The sequence below is a fragment of the Equus asinus genome, chromosome 7, assembly GCF_041296235.1.
Source record: "Equus asinus isolate D_3611 breed Donkey chromosome 7, EquAss-T2T_v2, whole genome shotgun sequence".
NCBI lineage: Eukaryota > Metazoa > Chordata > Mammalia > Perissodactyla > Equidae > Equus > Equus asinus.
This window is the reverse complement of record NC_091796.1, coordinates 15,552,324-15,571,835: the sequence shown is the minus strand read 5'-3', so window position 1 is coordinate 15,571,835 and position 19,512 is coordinate 15,552,324. Positions and strand designations below refer to the sequence as shown.

The 19,512-nt window shown below is 34.9% G+C and overlaps 1 protein-coding gene across 15 annotated transcripts in view; it reads right to left on the bottom strand.

Moving 5' to 3' along the window:
- Positions 1-19,512, bottom strand: part of PIGN (phosphatidylinositol glycan anchor biosynthesis class N) — a 186,163-nt gene that overhangs the window by 84,079 nt on the left and 82,572 nt on the right. For 14 of the 15 annotated variants that reach the window (XR_011504382.1, XR_011504380.1, XR_011504381.1 and 11 more), the window contains 5 exons: positions 10,407-10,509; positions 5,215-5,317; positions 3,518-3,604; positions 708-763; positions 341-416 (listed from right to left, as the gene is read on the bottom strand). Coding sequence is in view for 12 of the 15 variants with exons in the window: in XM_070512917.1 (XP_070369018.1) it covers positions 341-416; positions 708-763; positions 3,518-3,604; positions 5,215-5,317; positions 10,407-10,509 (425 nt within the window). In the remaining 3 variants the exon portion in view is untranslated. Of the gene's footprint in view, positions 1-340; positions 417-707; positions 764-1,026; positions 1,166-3,451; positions 3,605-5,214; positions 5,318-10,406; positions 10,510-19,512 lie in introns of those variants that run through there. The other variant, XM_070512927.1, reaches the window with a different exon arrangement.

The following is a 19,512-nucleotide window of genomic DNA, read 5'->3' as shown; positions in this document are numbered from 1 at the left end:
GGGGAACATGGGTTCAGGGAGCCATAGCTCTTGAGGAGTAATGAAGTTTTGATCTACACTGCACTTCCCCACAGGCTTTAATCACCTTTGATAGAACTTCCCAGACTAACACAGAATCTCTACTCTTTTGAAGTTAAATGGGCTTAAAAGTAAAGTAAAAAGATCAACTATATTTTGGAGTAAAGGCTGGAGGGTCCCACCTCCTGCTCAGCAGTATCTTGGAAGGTATCTTCTTTCCATGCTATCTAACACTATCACAAAGACTTTATAATCTTAATGCCACAATGAGTTCATAATCTTAATCAGTATCTTAATAAAATAATAAAACCAGAAAACTAACCTTCCACATCATCAGGGCTCCCATGATAAAGGGACTAAACACGGTCAGAAAGCAATAGACAGAGGTAACATCAAAGCTAAGGAACCAACACAAAGAAAAAAGATTTTAGAAGTCACATTGTAACTTTAAAAGAATGTTCTGCAAACAAAGGACATTTAAACTAATTTTCGGAAATGTACTCTTACTAAAACAGAAGCATACATTGTATCAAGGAACATTATGAAGCCACTAAAATGAATAATGTAGAGCTGTATGTGCTGATATATATGAACTTCCAAAATACATCCTTCAGTATAAAAATATACAGAACAAAATCCAATTTGTATTATTTTTTGTTTATATATATGCTGTTTTCATCTAAAATTACCTGTTAACAGAAGCTATATTCCCAGTTCCAAAAAATGCTGTCACTAAGAAGAAAACCTAAATAGAGTTAAGGAAATGCCAAAACAAGTCAGAATGCATACAAATTTCTTTTTCATTTAGAAAAGAAACACCTATTCTACCATGAGGGTAATTTGCTTTTTCACTTGTACACTGGATCATCAATTGTTGTAAATGAATCTTCTGTCATATCTCCTTATGAATGCATTTTGAAAGAACCAGATTAAAGAAGCAATGTACTAAGAACAATGAGGCCTGAGAGGTCATCCTCACTTGTCTCTGGTAACCTTGGGAAGGCTACTATTTTCCTCTTCTCTAACGTAAGCAAGTCAGATTATCGTATCTGTAGACGGCCGCCAATTTTTCAGAAGGAGAACACGGACCCAGCACACGTATAGACATTTTCTTCTGAAATACTGTTTCAGTTCATATATGCTTGCTCTGCGCCCAATATAGAAAGAAATAAGAAATCAAGTTTTAAAATAATTCAATAGAGAATGAGCCATGGGAAAATGTTAAACATCTTTTTGACATTTCTTAAACTTACATTTGTATTAGTGCAGTAATAAAAAGAAGACATTAATCCTATTGGTGTCTAAGAACTTACTGCTAGTACAGTACTTAAAATACTGCCTGGCCCACTGAAAGGGCTCAATAAATGTTAGCTATTTATTATTATACACACACACACAAAAGTAGTATAGAAACACGCAAGAGAAAATATGACTCATGACAACGTTCAGTGAAAAAGTGGCATTTCAGTTGGTGATTTGAGCCTTAAATGTATTCACGGATCCACTCATTCAACCAGTCAACTCATCAACCAACATTTATTGTCTAGTATATGTCAAAGGCAGAGCTAAGCACTAAGAACATAAATCTGAATAAAATAGTCTCAAAGTGCTCATATGGTGACTAAAATTATGACAATATGGAGAAGAATATGAGAGGAATTTTAAGGTAAACAGCAGAAAAATAAATGACATAGTCAAGAAACAGTAAATACGTGTGATAGAACCTTAGGGTTTATTGAAGGATAAAGTGAAAGATGAAGCAAGAAATATAGTTGGTGGCATACTAATAAAAAGCCTTCAACTTTATTGTGGAGACAATGAAGAGCTAGCAAATATTTTAGGTGAGTGATATAAAAAAGAAATAACAGTGACAGTGAGATATTCAGATAAAGAAGACCAATAATTAGAGGCAGGAAATCCCATTATGAAACTATTTCAATAGTCCATGTTAGGGACAGGGAAAATCTGAACTGATGCAGTGGGAGCAGAAAGGAAGAATGAGGGGAGACTGTGGGACTTTAGAAATGGACAAGGAGCAGCTAAATATGACAAGTTTGATGGCCTAGGTGGTTGGGAGTATGGCAATGCCATTAAATGAGATGAGGCCTGCCAGAGAGTGACTTTCCAGAGGAGTGGGCAGTTTTTAAGTCAGTTTGGGACATACATTTGGTGATGCTCAGCAGGATGTTGGACATTTGGCTCTTGAGGTCAGGAGAGAGGTCAAGGCTGGGGAAGCAGATCTCAGAGTTGTTTGCACAGAGGTGTTGGTCAAAGATACAAGAGAGGATGACATTATCCAGGCACAGGAAGAAGCAAAAGTTAATGATAGAGCTCAGAGAAAAACCTGTCAAAAGATGAGACAAAGGAAGAGTAAGTTTTAGTGAAGGAGAATAGAGATGATATAAAAAGCTAAGAAAAGAACCTGGATCGTGTCCTGGAAGTCAAGGGAAAAGAAAGAGAGAAATCTAATAGAGTTGAATGTTATAGAGTGGTCAAGTAACACTGAATAGATTGGACTGGGCAATCAGGAAGCCCCACCACTGAGAGTATAGCTTCAGTAGAAACACCTGACAAACACTCACAGAGCTCCCATGTACAATACTACTAAGTGCCAGGCGCCATTCTAGGCTTGAGGACATAGCATATAAATGAGTAAGAAATGGTAGCAGCAACTATAGATTCTTCTTTCAAGGAGCTTGGTAGTAAACAGGAAGGAGAAGATGAAATTATAATTTATGGAGATGCGGGGTTCAAGGGAAAAAGTGTTTTATTAGTAGAGGCTGAGTGGCAGGAACTTGCAAAAAGAGAAAAAAAAATTGAGAGTGAAAGCAAGAGATAGAGGAAAGAATGCGAACATTTATCTTCTGGACCTATAAGGTCCAGACTTTGCACCATGGTAAGCTCAAAGGAAATGTTTCCCTGTGAATTTTTTGAAGCTGGTCAGCCAGCCTTCTCAAAATGAGACCTTATTCTGCCATATTGTCTTTGAAACTTCTAACACTAATAACTTTCATACAATACTGCCTCTGATGTGATCCAAAAACTGTGTGCGATAGATGTTACATAACACGAGCATAGTGTAAAATACACATAGAAAGATACAAACCAAACTCATAATCGCAGTTTCTTCAGGATGAGGGAAATCAGATTGGAAGCTAAGAGTTGAAAGAAGACTTTGGCTATAGCTGTAATGTTTTAATTTTTTTTAAATGTGTGACATGGGACAAAATATTAATTATTGATAACTTGGATGGTAGAAATACACACATATACATCGTTTGTTACATCATTCTTTATGCTTAGTTTTATGCTTTATACTATAGCTCCAAGAAGTTTTAAAAACCGTGAGCCATAAGGGAAAATTATGGTTGAGAGGAGGGTTAAATGGCTTCTCAGGTAAGACCACTATTAAGCAACAGGCAGAAAGACCTACCACGTCTTCTTACTCCATTAGATGGGAGGTTGAGCATCTTTAAACAAAAGTCCAAACAAAGGATACAAGGAAAAAGGCCCTCCGGATGTCATCCAGACAGAGCTGTCGGAACTGGGTTAGATCAGTATTATAGATGAACTGGATACTGTTGATCTGTGAGACAATGAGCAATATGTGAATGCACAATAACAGCTCGCCTCCTTCTGCCCTCAAAGGCAAACTTCCAGTCTCAGTTACACTAGCTAGAAAGATACTCTGCACTGACAAAAAAACCCAGCAATAAATCTTTTCCTATAGCTTAATTACACCTTAATAAAATCTGTCAAAAGGCAAAATATGTTGCTAATAATATACCGAACAGAGTTGTAGTATATGTAACAAAAATGAGAATTGGATTTTTTCTTATCCTATATAAATGCTTCACCTTTAAATCCCTATATAATTCTTCCCTTTTCTAAGACCTGATTTCCCAGAGTGTCCTGATCTTCTCAAACCCAGGTATGGTATGATATTAAAAAGCATGGGTAAAATTAAATATTTTTTTGTTTCTTTGTTCTTCTGATAATTCAAAATATCCCTGTCTTTGGTAAAATATAAAGTCACTCAATTCCAACAAGCTGGACGTACTCTTGCTTAATCCCTCTCTCCCTAAAAAGGAAAAATTCATGGGTGAGTTTAAAGAGAGACTTTCCCCATCCCCGACTCCCCATGTAATTTTCTAGAAAGTTCTTAGGATGCTTTAATACTTTTCTAAAACAAGACATCCTTTCAGTTAAAAAACAGAATTAAAAAAATGACACAATAAACCTCATTTTACATTTAACATTTATTTAATATTAAAATATTTAATATTAAGGACAGTTTGACCATTTACTTAAATCTGATCAAAACTGCTTTTCATGTATTATGTTAATATTCCAGGGCTGAAAGTTAAAAACCAGTAATTATTCAATATACTTCAATAAGATTTCTTCTTTATTGAAATTAATTATTCTAAACTATCAATTACTCTCTGTAAACTCAACTGGAACCAGTTAAGAATGGATGAACTCTGACGGTGTTTTTCTGCAATATTCATTTCATCTGACCTCAGCAAAACTGCAAATATTCTATTGCCAATTTCTTATAATTACCTTCAGTTCTAAAACAAAGGGAAGAGACATCAATTTACCTCTCTGGCTCAATAAAAAGGTCTTAAAATGCAGTTGGCTTTTAGCCAGTTCAAAGTATATTGTGTTGAATAAACAGTCTAAGATTTAGACTGAGGTCACAATCAACAAGGTGACAACAAGCATTTTGGAGGAGGATGTCTAGAAAGAGAAAAACACTGGGAAGATAACTGTCACATTATGATCAAATTTATAAATTGACTTGCAACAACATAAATATTCTTCCAACTAAAATAAATTGAAAAGAAGAAAGATTAGATTTGAAAACAGATGAAAATAAGATAAAGAGCATTCCTTCTCCTCCATTCCTTCACCTATATTGATATTTTTAAAGTGATTCTCAATTTCTAAGAAAAGCTCAACCTATAAAATGGTTATAAACAATAAAATAACTTTTATATTATTAAGTGAAAAATTTCCTTACAAACTATTTGCTTTTAATTATTAATCATTAACTTAATTACTAACACCTCAAATAGTGTACAATTTTAAGTAGAAAGAATTTTTGATGAAATAACATTGCAACTTCCTTATAGGATAACAGAATATTTTAATATTCTCAAATAAATGCAACAGTGATTTTTGATAAACTACCTTCTGTTTACAGGAAACACCAGATTGTTGTAGGGTTTCTTGTTCCATGTGTATCCAGGCAAACATCAAACACGACAATACTAATGGAAAGAGAGCTTCATACCTAAGGCAGGAGTGGGAGGCGTGGGGGGTGTGCAAATGGGAGGATAGAAATGAAAAGAAAAAAAAATTAAACAAATTAAAATTTATACTGAGAGGTCTTCCTCTAAATTAAAACAATCTTGATAATACTCCTAAGTCACAATATCACAAAAATTTAAATTTTCTAGGCTTTCCAGAGAAAAAAGTAAGAAAGGAAAGTAACATTCAAATATCAACTCCAACACCATCTTTTTTTTTAAATTGATTAAATCTTGAGATCATTACATATTTAAAGTAGTAGAGATATTTAAAAATCATTCATAAGGTAAATGACAGATATACACAAAAAAGAAAGAAAACATTAAGACAAAGGTAAAAAGACAATTCTTGGGTTTATATTATTAACACATACAGAAGAGCAAGACAACATCCCAAACTTTTTAAAAAAATGGGTGCAATACAGGAACATAAACCTCTCAAAAAGAAAAAAAGAGCCAACAAATACGTGAAAATGTCTGACCTTATCGATAACTAATACGGAAATTAAAACAATAGAGAGATACTATATTCACTTCTCATATTTACCCATATAAAAAATATTGTTGACAACAGTGTAATGAAAAAGGAACTCTCTTATTTTCTTTACAGGAATAAACACTTTCAGGAAGGCAATCTAATGCTATGCATCAAGAATCTCAAAAATATTCATATACTATAACCCAACAACATAACTTCTAGGAATTTACCCAGATAAAATAATCAGACGTGTACTATGATTCCCATATAAAGATGTTTGCTGTAATATTGTTTACAGAAGGGAAAAACAGGAAACAACCTACATATCTACAGGGCAGTGATGAAATAACAGAGCACATCTCTAGGCTGGAGTATAATACGGACATTATAATGTGGACAAAGGAGAAATGCTCACAAGACAATGCAGTGACAGAAGCCTTTTCTAATCCTTTTCTGCTCTAGTTTGGGATAAGTGTTCCACGTCTGTAATCCCCAAAATACTCTATTATAGTATGCATCACACTGTTTTAATCACGTTTGCTTGTATGCATCCCCTGCTAGTTTGTGATATGTTCGACTGTGTCAGCCTTGTGACCACTGAAGGGCTAGCTCACACTGTTTGTTGAGTGAGTTACTCACCTAACTCAGAGTTACAAAACAATATCAAAGAAACCAAAACAAAAAAAGTTTATTTCTCTTTCAACTTTCTCAACTATTGAACTCTATTCCATATGGCACTATTTCCTAAACACGAGAAAGAAAAAGAAACAAAATGCTTTAAACTCTACCACAGATCATAAAACTAAGACACTGAAGATGAGGCAGCAGGAAACACTGAGGTTTAAGAAAGCATACACAAATCACTTGGTATATAAGATTCAGAATGGCCAAGAATATGAACAGACAGTACATACAAGAGAGAATATCATTAGGAAAACAAGTACAGAAAATTATACAAAGCGGTACCATTTCTGATCTATGAAAATAGCATTTGATATTCTTATTTAAAATTGAAAATACCAACTACTGTGCATGATACGATGAAACAGAACCCTTCATATGTTGTTTGTGATATTATAAACTGGCACTGTTCTTAAAAGTAAAAAAAAAGTTCATATTCTATGGCCCACCTATACTACATTCAAGAAGTGAACAAAGGAAATCATTGAAACTATGTGAAAAGCTAACGCATAAAAATATAACGCAAAATATTATTTATGATAATAAAAAGTAGAAATAAATAAAATCATCAAAAATAGAGAAACGGCTAACTAAATCAAGGTGCATCCACATCACAGAATATTAAATATCTATTAAATGATGGTTAGGAAGCCTATGCACCACCTGGGAAAATGCTTCTAAAGTAAAGTTAAGTAGGAAAAAAAGATAGAAAATAGTACATAGACTATGATTAATACTATGCTAAAAAGATAAATACAGAGGTAAGACTGGAAGGAAATATACCAGAACATGAACAGGAGTGCTGGGGTTAATAAATGATTTTCTCCCTTACCCCTGCTTTTCAAAATGTGATTATACTATTTTTACAATGCTTAAAAGAAAAATAAAAAACAAGATTTAGAATGCCTGTATCCTAGTCATTCTTTAAGATTAGTTCAACTTCCACACGGGTCCTTGATAGGACCAATTTAGCGCCCCTACTCAAACTCTTTCTCTAGTGACTCTTTATATCACACAATTCACAACTTGATTAACTCCCAATAACTTAATTGTTGCATTTTGTAATTGGCTAACACTGAAAAATAAAGTCCTTATGTTACAGCAGCTTAGGACTCTACTTTATGCCTGGGGTACACTAATTGTTTTGCCTGGATGTCTGTCTAGTGGTCAGGACACTGGATGTGGAAGAAAAAAAAACTGTCGATTAACTGAATCAAGAAGGTATATTCCCTTGAGCAAAAGAGAACTATGACTTTTAAAATATTTCCAGTTATATATTAAATTATTTTTTCCTAATACATAAAAACATGAATTCCATAGTTCTACAAATAGTGCTACAGATTCATTTCCTTTCAAAAACTATAAACTATGATAATTTTCTTTTGTAAAATGTAGAGGAATAAATATGATAAAGGCAATCTTCCTATGGGGCTTTATTTCTTCAGACGATCAATATCTTGTATAAAGTCTGCATATCTGAATTAATAAACTAAAATACCAATAAAATGTCATCACAGGCTCACAGTGTACATAATAAAACCTTACTAAATCAGGACCTGCTAGTTTGGTCTCTGTGCAAATTGAACAGGGCTGAAAATGCATTAAGTTTTGTATTATAGTTTGCTAACCTAAGGGATAATATAACAAAATTTCAGAGGGAACTGTTTAAACAACTCAAGAGAACTATTTTCAAGTATTACAACAGCTTCCATTTACATAAAAACAATTAAGTACTGATTAAAAATGAATAGTGTTTCTTCATTAAATCAAGGATGCATTGTTAGAATTTAGGATTACTGTATTTCTATAAAGTAATAAAGCTGCATCTCTTTTAAATATCCTATAATTCTGACTATTCACTAATTTACGTAGAGAACTCTCCAGGTCATCCAAAATAGCAATGTGGAATGATAGCAGGTGGACTATGTTTTGCAAAACTGATATGACACTGAAAAATGCACTAATTGAAATTATTAGACTGTGCTGTTTCAGACTACCCCTGTTGAATTTTTTTGCAAAGGTAAGTAATGTCATACTCATCATTAATATTCTGATTTTAAGCGTGAATTTTCATTTTTTGGATTTTCTTCAAATAAATTAAATATGCTCAGGATAATCTGTTTTGGTATCTTCCAAGACTATGAAATTGATGATTTATAATACTATAACACTTATCACCCCCAATGTAAGTTACATGATTAACTTATTCTACATTATGAAATATTTTTTCACTCGAAATTCAACTTGAATTATCCTTTCTTTCTTCCTTCATTTCTAATCCAGCAAACCAGATCTATTTCTAGATTTGTTTGTATTTTTAAATCTACTACACATTCCTTTAAATCTGTTTACTGCCTTAGAGTTTGAAGGTTCAAAAAAGAAAAGGGCTTATTGATTATTAACTGGCTGTGTAGACACTGGCACATATTCCTGGGCCCCTCAAATATTTACTTGCTTAAGGCAACCTCTGGGTGTGATTTCCTAAAAGAAACTTGTGTGTCACCCCAAAATGGTCAGAATAGAAATGATTTTATCTTCTGCTTTCTTATCTACACTAAAAATTTGTGCATACTCTAATTCATATGTACTTTGATAGACTCTGACAATAACTAAATTATTTATCCTAAAATTCCACCAATAAAGGGGAAAAGAGTGAGGAGCTTTAAGGTCTCATTATGTTTATCACTCTTGAGAAGAATACGCTGATAGACTTCGTTTTATTTGAAAGTTAGAAGTTCTAAGTCTCAAAGCAAGCTCATCTTAAGATCTTATTAGATAGCTGGTAAAAATTTCCATGTTGCTTATATTCTATCTTCACAGCCATGCCCCAGATCTGGTTATACAGGGAAAAGGGAAAAGACAGGAGGTGTGGGGAGCTTTGGTAAGAGAAGGAAGGTTAATGCCTGACTGGGTCATCTCCTATCTGGGGACTACAAGAATGCCTGGGGTCTGGGTCACTTAGGATGTTAGAGTCTACCATGAAAAGATTTGAGAACATCCTTCTAATTTTGAATTAGGACAACTAAGTTTCCCAAAGAATAAACCCAAGTTTTGCACCCAAAATGGCTTCACAAAATCACCTAAACTAGGAATAATCTGTTGATAGCACAATGGTGAATTCCTAGGTTTAGTCTAATTGGGATCATTATTCTAGATTTGGGCCAAATTTCAAATTGTCTATGAGTGGTGGTTATTCAATTTATCTGGTCTACTCACTGTTTGTTACAATATGCACAGTTCTCACCCTCACAAAGACTTAAGTAAAAATGAAATGGAATTCAAAAGTAAGTGAAGAATTCTTTTCTTCAAAGTACATGGGGAGAGTATACAACTATTTTCAGAGTTTTAGAGAATGCTTCAGGATCCACCTAAAGTGGGCTTATAGATTTTGTTTTATAAGAAAATTTCAATCTTAAATAAAAATGGATTCTTTAACTTTCAGGAAAATATTCTGAAAGTTTTCTGAATCAAAACGAATATTTGGACCATGATATATGTAAGAGTAAAAAAATATATATATTCAAAGAAAAATGAGCAAATCAAAGCATTAATTTAAGGTGCATGAAAGAAATGCAACAAAAACTACACTTTTTCTAAGTCATTGTTTGAGACTTAAAATTCCTCCATAATCAATCAGAACCTTCTCACACTGTAGTAAAATGACATTTTAGCAACTTCAGGAAATAAACAGAAAGACAAAGACAACAGGCAATACTATGAAAATGATGAGAAAAAGAAAACTGAAGATTACAGATGAAGTCATATATAGTTCTTACAGAGTAGAAAATATTTATAATCTATTTCTCAAGATTAACACCAATTTTTCATTTCCAGAAGTTTGATAATCATAGAGAAATGTCAATATATCATTTAAAACTTGCTACTAAAAATTAAATTTTAAAAAAAGTTTATACCCTCTGCTTAGAAGTATGTAGGTTGACATCAGAGAAAGAAGTATGCTAAACAATCGCTCAAAAAGAATCGGGGGGCTCAGTAGCGGCAGGACGAAGGAAGAGGCTGCAATGAAACAAAGCAGGGTAGTGTCAGTATGATGGACACAACACATGTGAGTTTAGAAGCACAGACTAATCTATTATCATTTATGGCATTTATTGTTTGTATGACCTTTAAAATGAGGCTATGTATGCCCTAACCATTTTTATAAGAAATTTGAAACTTCACACTTTTAATTAAAATTACATTTCATTGTTTTAACCACATTTTGGTTCAGATTTTCTCAAATTATATTCAGCCTTGTTCACTGCAATATTAACTCCTAAATGAATAATTTATTTTCTAACGTAAATAATAAAAAATGCAATAAAAATACTACTCAAGATTCAGCAATTCTTCTCTTAATTAGGCATTTAGTTCAAAGACAACTTACTCCCCAGAAACTGATTTTCCCTAACCCCCTTCTCCTCTAAGTTTCCCACTGCAGAACATGCACTGAAAGTTGTAGTGTGCCACTTGGAAAATCGGAGACAGGAAAAAAGGACCGCATCACGCACAAGAGTTGTAATGAGTAACCTTAATAAATGCAGTAATCTTCCCCCACAAGATAAGAAAGAAACTACTTCAGTGGGAGAAGGGTAGATGAATTTTGGGGAATTTTGCAAAGCAAATGTGCATAACTTCCTAATTCCTAATTCCCCCAGTAAGGATGGCAATATGCATGGAGTTAAATGCTCCAGAGTATGGAGACAGATGACTTGGTATGGAATCCTGGCTGAATCACTTATTAACTGCTTAACCATGGGGCAAATTCGTTAACCCATCTAAGCAGTATTCCTGTCTGTCAAGTAGAGATGATACAAAAAAGTTGTTATAAGGTTTAAATACAATTTCACCTATAAAATGCACCCTGAGCATAGTGCCTGGAATACAGTTGGTGCTTAATACCTGTTAGCTGCTATTATTATTACTAGTCAACATCTACTAATAAGTTAAATGGAAAGACAATCTCCTTCAAAGTCAAGTCATTGCAAGATTTAAGACTATGCAAATTATACTTACAGTACCCTTAGACAAACAGCCTCTGATTTTTTTCAGATGTGTAGTTCAATAATGTTATCATCACTTGACACATATTGTAATGGAAAGAAAAAAATTTTAATATTTCTTATTTAAAAAGCCAGTTCAAATGAGACCTCTTCTGTAGAACTGTATTTTCTATCCTTGTTTTACTTTTGTTTAAAGGAGTGATGAGGTGCTAAAGGTGAAATAAGAGTCTCCATTCTGAGCGACATAAGTTTGCACCAGTTTCATAACATAGAATCCATTTGGTGATCACAGCATGTTAGCAATAAATGGTCACTGGAGCTAGGCTATGGTGAATTAGTACCTAGAAGAGATCTCTGGAGATAACTGACATACCTACAAGTCAGTTATTTCATGCCTTGCACCATTCGGTAGGCATCCTCTAGTACCTATCTCTCCCAATCACAGAGGAAACGTCTTGTTTAAAATATATGTCCAGCCTACAAGAGATTCACTTCAGATTTAAGAACACACATAGGCTCAAAGTGAAGGGATGGAGAAAGACATTTCATGCAAGCGGAAACCAAAAGAAAGCAAAGGGTAGCTATAGTTATATCAGACAAAATAGACTTTAAACCAAAAACAGTAACAACAGACAAAGAAGGTCATTATATAATGATAAAAGGGTCAGTTCACTAGGAGGATATAACAATTGTAAATATATTTGCACTTAACATTGGAGCACTTAAATATATTAAGAAAATACTAACAGATCTGAAGGGAAAAATAGACAATAATATAGCAATAGTAGGACACTTCAATACCCCACTTTCAGCAATGAATAGATCATCCATAGACAAAATCAACAAGGAAACATTGGAGGTGAATGATACATTACACCAAATGGACATAACAGAAATTTATAGAACATTCCATCCAACAGCAGCAGAACACATATTCTTCTCAAGTGCACACAGAACATCTCCAGGATAGATCATATGATAGGCCACAAAACAAGTCTTAGCAAATTTAAGAAGACTGAAGTCACACCAAATATCTTTACCAACCACAATGGTATAAACTAGAAATGAGAACAAAAGGAAAGCTGGAAAATCTACAAATATGTGGAAATTAAACAACACATTCCTGAACAATCCATGGGTCAAAGAAGAAATCAAAAGGTAAATTTTAAAAAATCTCAAAACAAATGAAAATGGAAACATAACATAAAACCTATGGAATGCTGCAAAAGCAGTTCTGAGAGGGTAGTGTATAGTGATAAATGAACAGAGTACTAAGAAAATAGAAAGATCTCAAATAAAAAAACCTAACTTTACACCTCAAGGAACTGGAAAAAGAAGAACAAACTAAGTCCAAAATTAGCAAAAGGAGGGAAATAACATAGATCAGACCAGAAATAAATGAATAGAGACCAGAAAAACAATAAAAAAGATCAACAAAACTAAAAGCTTTTTTTTAAAAAGATTAAAAAAATTGACAAACCTTTAGCTAGACTAAAAAAAAAAAGAAAACTCAAATGAATAAAATCAGAAATGAAAGAGGAGACATTACAACTGATGCTATAGAAATACACAGGATAAGAAACTACTATGAACAATCATATGCCAACAAAATGGATAACCTAGAATAGACAAATCCCTAGAAACATGCAACCTACTGAGACTGAATCAGGAAGAATTCGAAAATCTGAACAGACCCATAACAAGTAAGGAGATTGAATCAGTAATCAAAAACCTCTCAACACAGAAAATCCAAGGACCAGATGGCTTCACTGATGAATTCTATCAAACACTTAAAGAAGAATTAATGCCAAGCCTTCTCAAACTCTTCCAAAAATTGAAGAGGAGGGAACAATTCCAAACTCATTTTATGAAGCCAGCATTACCCTGATAGCAAAGCCAGAGGTCACAACAAGAAACTATAGAACAATATACCTGATGAATATAGATGTAAAAATTCTCAACAAAATATTAGCAAACAAAATTCAACCACACATTAAAAGTATTATAGAGTGACATCAGCATCATGGTGGAGTGAGCTTGCCCAGGACTCTCTCCCCTCCAACATACAACAAAAAGGAGCAACCATATTCCAACAAAAAATATCCTAATAACACAGGAATCCTTGGAGACCCACAGCAGCCAAACGATGGAGGGCAGAGAGGCTGGAGACCCCCTTGGAGGAGCTAGAACAGGGTAAGAGAGAACTTGGCTCCCACCCCTAAACACTGGGATTGCTGCCGCAGGCTGCTCCATGAGGGAATGAGTGGGGGAAGGGCCATGCATCAGCAGGATCACCCAGGACTCCCTAGCACCCTTGCCGTGCAGACGGAAGCCCTCTAATGGGGGAAAGCTTTCACTGGGGGTGACCTCATCAAGCCAAGACCCCAGGAGACCAGATAGCAAGAGCTGATTGGGAAACCAGGTCTGTGCGCAAGAGAAAGTGACCCCCCCCTCCCCCAACTCGCATTGTGCCAGCCATCTCAGCTGAAGGCCAGGGCTCAGAATATGCGGCTCTCGACCCCCATCTAGTGGTGACAGGCTGTAACTCCAACCAGATAATATCACTGGAAAAATCACTCTTCTGGCATCAAACAATTCATAAAAACTCCAGACCAGAGGGAGAACAACACCCAGAATTATGTCCTGAGGACTCAGAAATAAGTAAACTAAACGACAATGAATTCAGAATAGCTATTGTCAAAAAACTCAGTGAGGTCAAGGAAAATATAGAGAAACAAGTCAACGAGTTCTGCAGTTATTTCACAAAAGAGATTGAAACTATAAAGAAGAATCAATCAGAAATACCAGAGATGAAAAATACAGTGGAAGAAATAAAACATAATATGGAATCCCTGAATACCTGTGTGGACGCCATAGAGGAGAAAATCAGCATAATCAAAGATAGACAAGTTGAATGGCTCCAGAGAGAGGAAGAGAGAGAACTAAGAATAAAAAGGAATGAAGAAAATCTCCAAGAAATAGCTGACTCAATGAGGAAATGCAATACAAGAATTATTGGTATCCCAAAGGACGATGAAAAGGAGAATGGAGCAGAAAGTGTGCTCAAAGAAATAATAGCAGAGAACTTCCCAAATCTAGGGAATGAGAGAAAAATGTGTGTGGAGGAACCTTTCAGGTCTCCTAAATATGTCAATGTAAAAAGACCTACTGCAAGGCATATGGTAGTAAAATTGGCAAAAGTGAATGACAAAGAAAGAATACTCAGGGCAGTAAGGCAGAAGAAAATAACCTACAAATGAACCCCTATCAGACTTTCAGCAGATTTCCCTGCAGAAACCTTACAAGCTGGGAGAGATTGGAATGACATATTCAAAACTTTAAAAGATAATAATCTTCAGCCAAGAATACTCTATCCAGCAAAAATATCCTTCAGATATGAGGGAGAAATTAAATCTTTCCCAGACAAACAAAAGCTAAAGGACTTCATAGCCACGAGACACTCCCCCAACAAGAAATCCTCAAGGCCCTCATGCCTGAAAAAAGAAAAAAAGGGAGAAAGGGTCACAAAACACAGCATGAGGAGACAAATAGATAGAATCAGAATAGGATAGCAAATATACAACTATAGCATTAGGATAAAGGGAAGGAAAACACCAAAAACAAAGACAATCTTATCACTTTAATCACAAACTCACAACACAAGTTGGAATAAAATATTACAATAATAACTTAGGAGGGAAGGAGGAAAGGGACTGAATCAGTTTAGGCTAAGGAAATAAGAGGCCACCAGAAAATGGACTATGTTATACATGAGATTCTGAATACAAACTTCAGGGTAGCCACTAAACTTTAAAACAGAACAGAGACACAAAAAATAAGTAAGGAAATAAGAAACTGCAGAAGTCAATGGGTAGGCCAAAACACACAGGACAAGAAACAAAGGTAATGCAGAAAAACCAGAAAATGAGTGACAGAATGACAGCATTAAGCCCTCATACATCAATAATCACCCTCAATGTAAATGGATTGAACTCTCCAACAAAAAGACACAGAGTGGCAAGATGGATTAAAGAACAATATATCCAACAATCTGTTGCCTCCAGGAAACACACCTCAGCTCCAATGACAAATACAGGCTCAGTGTGAAGGGGTGGAAGACGATAATCCAAGCTAATGGCAAACAAATGAAAGCAGGTATCACAATACTTATATCAGACAAAGTAGATTTCAAGATAAGGCAGGTAAAGAGAGACAGAGAGGGTCAGTATATAATGATCAAAGGGACACTACATCAAGAAGAAATAACGCTTATAAATATCTATGCACCCAACACAGGAGTACCAAAGCTTATAAAGCAACTATTAACCAACTGAAAAGAAGATATTAAAAATAACACAATAATAGTAGGGGACCTCAACACCCCACTCACATCATTGGACAGATCATCCAGACAGAAAATCAACAAGGAAACAGTAGAATTAAATAAAAAGCTAAAAAAGTTGGACTAACCAGACATATATAGAACACTCCATCCAAAAACAGCAGAATACACATTCTTCTCAAGTGCACACGGAACATTATCAAGGATAGACCATATGTTGGGGAATAAGGCAAGCCTCTACAAATTTAAAAAATTGAAATAATAACAAGCATCTTCTCCGATCATAATGCTATAAAGCTAGAAATTAATTACAAGAAGCTGAGAAAGGGACAAAGATATGGAGACTAAACAATATGCTATTGAACAAGCAATGGATCATTGAAGAAATTAAAGAAGAAATCAAAAAATATCTGGAGACAAATGAAAATGATACCAACTCATATGGGATACAGCAAACGCTGTATTAAGAGGGAAATTCATTGCAATACAAGCACACATTAACAAACAAGAAAAATCCCAAATAAGAAACCTCAAATTACACCTAACTGAATTAGAGAAAGAAGAAAAAACAAAGCCCAAAGTCAGCAGAAGGAGAGAAATAATAAAAATCAGAGCATAAATAAATGGTATTGAAACAAAAAAGGCAGTAGAAAGGATCAATGAAACAAAAGCTGGTTCTTTGAGAAGATAAATAAAATTGACAAATCCCTAGTCAGTCTTACAAAGAAAAAAAACAGAGAAAGCTCAGATAAACAAAATCAGAAATGAAAGAGGAGAAATAACAGACTCCACAGAAATACAACAGATTATAAGAGAATACTATGAAAAACTACATGCAAACAAAATGGATAACCTAGAGAAAATGGATAAATTCTTAGACTCTTACAATCTCCCAAAGCTACGTCAAGAAGAAGCAGACAGTCTGAACAGACCAATCACAAGGAAGGAGATTGAAACAGCAATCAAAAGCATCCCAAAGAATAAAACCTCAGGACCAGATGGCTTTCCTGGGGAATTCTCCCAAACTTTCAAAGACGATTTAATACCTACACTTTTCCAGCTATTCCAAAAAATTAGGGAGGATGGAACACTTCCTAACACATTCTATAAGGCCAACATCATGCTGATACCAAAGCGTGACAAAGACAGCACAAAAAAGGAGAACTACAGGCCACTATCATTGATGAGCATAGATGCAAAAATTCTCAACAAAATTTTGGGAACTCAAATTCAGCACTACATAGGAAGGGTCATACATCATGATCAAGTGGGATTCATACCAGGCACACAGGGATGGTTCAACATCTGCAAATCAATCAACGCGATACACCCCATCAACAAACTGAGGAATAAGAACCACATGATCATCTCAATAGATGCAGAGAAAGAATTTGACAAGATCCAACAGCCATTTATGATAAAAACTCTGAACAAAATGGGGATAGAAGGAAATTACCTCAACATAATAAAGGCCATATATGACAAACCCACAGCCAACATCATACTCAATGGGCAAAAGCTGAGCACTATCCCCCTGAAAACAGGAATGAGACAAAGATGCCCTCCATCACCACTCTTATTCAACATAGTACTGGAGGTTTTGGCCAGAGCAATTAGGCAAGAGAAAGGAATAAAAGGAATCCAAATAGGGAAGGAAGAAGTGAAACTCTCGCTGTTTGCAGATGACATGATCTTATATATAGAAAACCCCAAAGAAGCCATTGGAAAACTTTTAGAAATAATCAACAACTACAGCAAAATTGTAGGATATAAAATCAACTTATGTAAATCAGTAGCATTTCTATACTCTAATAACGAACTAACAGAAAAAGAACTCAAGAACACAGTACCATTCACAATTGCCACAAAACTAACGAAGTGAAGGACCTATACAATGAAAACTACAAGGCTTTCCTGAAAGAAATGGATGATGACATAAAGAGATGGAAAGACGTTCCATGTATATGGGTTGCCAAGAATAAACATAGTTAAAATGTCCATACTACCTAAAAAAATCTACAGATTCAATGCAATCTCAATCAGAATCTCAATGAGATTCTTCACAAAAATAGAACAAAGAACGCTAAAATTCATATGGGGCAACAAAAGACCCCAAATTGCTAAAGCAATCCTGAGAAAAAAGAACAAAGCTGCAGGCATCATAATCCCTGACTTCAAAACATACTACAAAGCTACAGTAATCAAAACAGCATGGTACTGCTCCAAACACAGGTACACAGATCAATGGAACAGAACTGAAAGCCCAGAAATAAAACCACACATCTTTGGACAGCTAATCTTCAACAAAGGAGCTGAGGGCATACAACGGAGAAAAGAAAGTCTTTTCGACAAATGGTGCTGGGAAAACTGGAAAGCCACATGTAAAAGAATGAAAATTGACCATTCTTTTTCACCATTCACAAAAATAAACTCCAAATGGATCAAAGCCCTAAAGGTAAGACCTGAAACCACAAGGCTTCTAGAAGAAAATGTAGGCAGTACACTCTTTGACATCAGTATTAAAAGGATCTTTTTGGACATGATGTCTTCTCAGAGAAGGGAAACAACAGAAAGAATAAACAACTGGGACCTCATCAAACTAAAGAGCTTCTTCAAGTCAAGGGAAAACAGGATTGAAACAAAAAAACAACCCACTAATTGGGAAAAAATAGTTTCAAGTCATATATCTGACAAAGGGTTAATCTCCATAATATATAAAGAACTCACACAACTCAACAAGAAAAAATCAAACAACTCAATCAAAAAATGGGGAGGAGACATGAACAGACATTTCTCCAAAGAAGATATATGGATGGCCAATAGGCACTTGAAAAGATGTTCATCATCACTGATCATCAGGGAAATGCAAATCAAAACTACACTAAGATATCACCTTACACTCATTAGAATGGCAAAAATAACCAAAACAAAAAGTAACACGTGTTGGAGAGGTTGTAGAGAAAAAGGATCCCTCATATGCTGCTGGTGGGAGTGCAAACTGGTGCAGCCACTATGGAAAACAGTATGGAGATTTCTCAAAAACTTAAAAATAGAAATACCATATGACCCAGTCATCCCACTACTGGGTATTTATCCAAAGAACTTGAAGTCAGCAATTCCAAAAGTCCCATGTACCCCTATGTTCATCACAGCATTATTTACAATAGCTAAGACATGGAAGCAACCTTAGTGCCCATCAACTGATGATTGGATAAAGAAGATATGGTATGTGTGTGTGTGTGTGTACACACACACACACACACACACACACACACAATGGAATACTACTCAGCCATAAAAAAGAATAAAATCCTTTCATTCACAACAACATGGATGGACTTTGAGGGAATTATGTTAAGTGAAATAAGCCAGATAGAGAAGGACAATCTCTGTATGACTCCACTCATATGAGGAATTTAAACATGTGGACAAAGAGAACAGATTAGTGGCTACCAGGGGAAAGGGGGGTTGGGGGGTGGACACAAAGGGTGAAGGGGTGCGCCTACAACATGACTGACAAACAATAATGTACAACTGAAATTTCACAAGATTGTAAACTATCATAAACTCAATAAAAATTAACTTTAAAAAAAAGTATTATATACTACAACCAAGTAAGATTTATCCCTGGGCAGCAGGGATGGTTCAACATACACAAATCAATAAATGTGATAT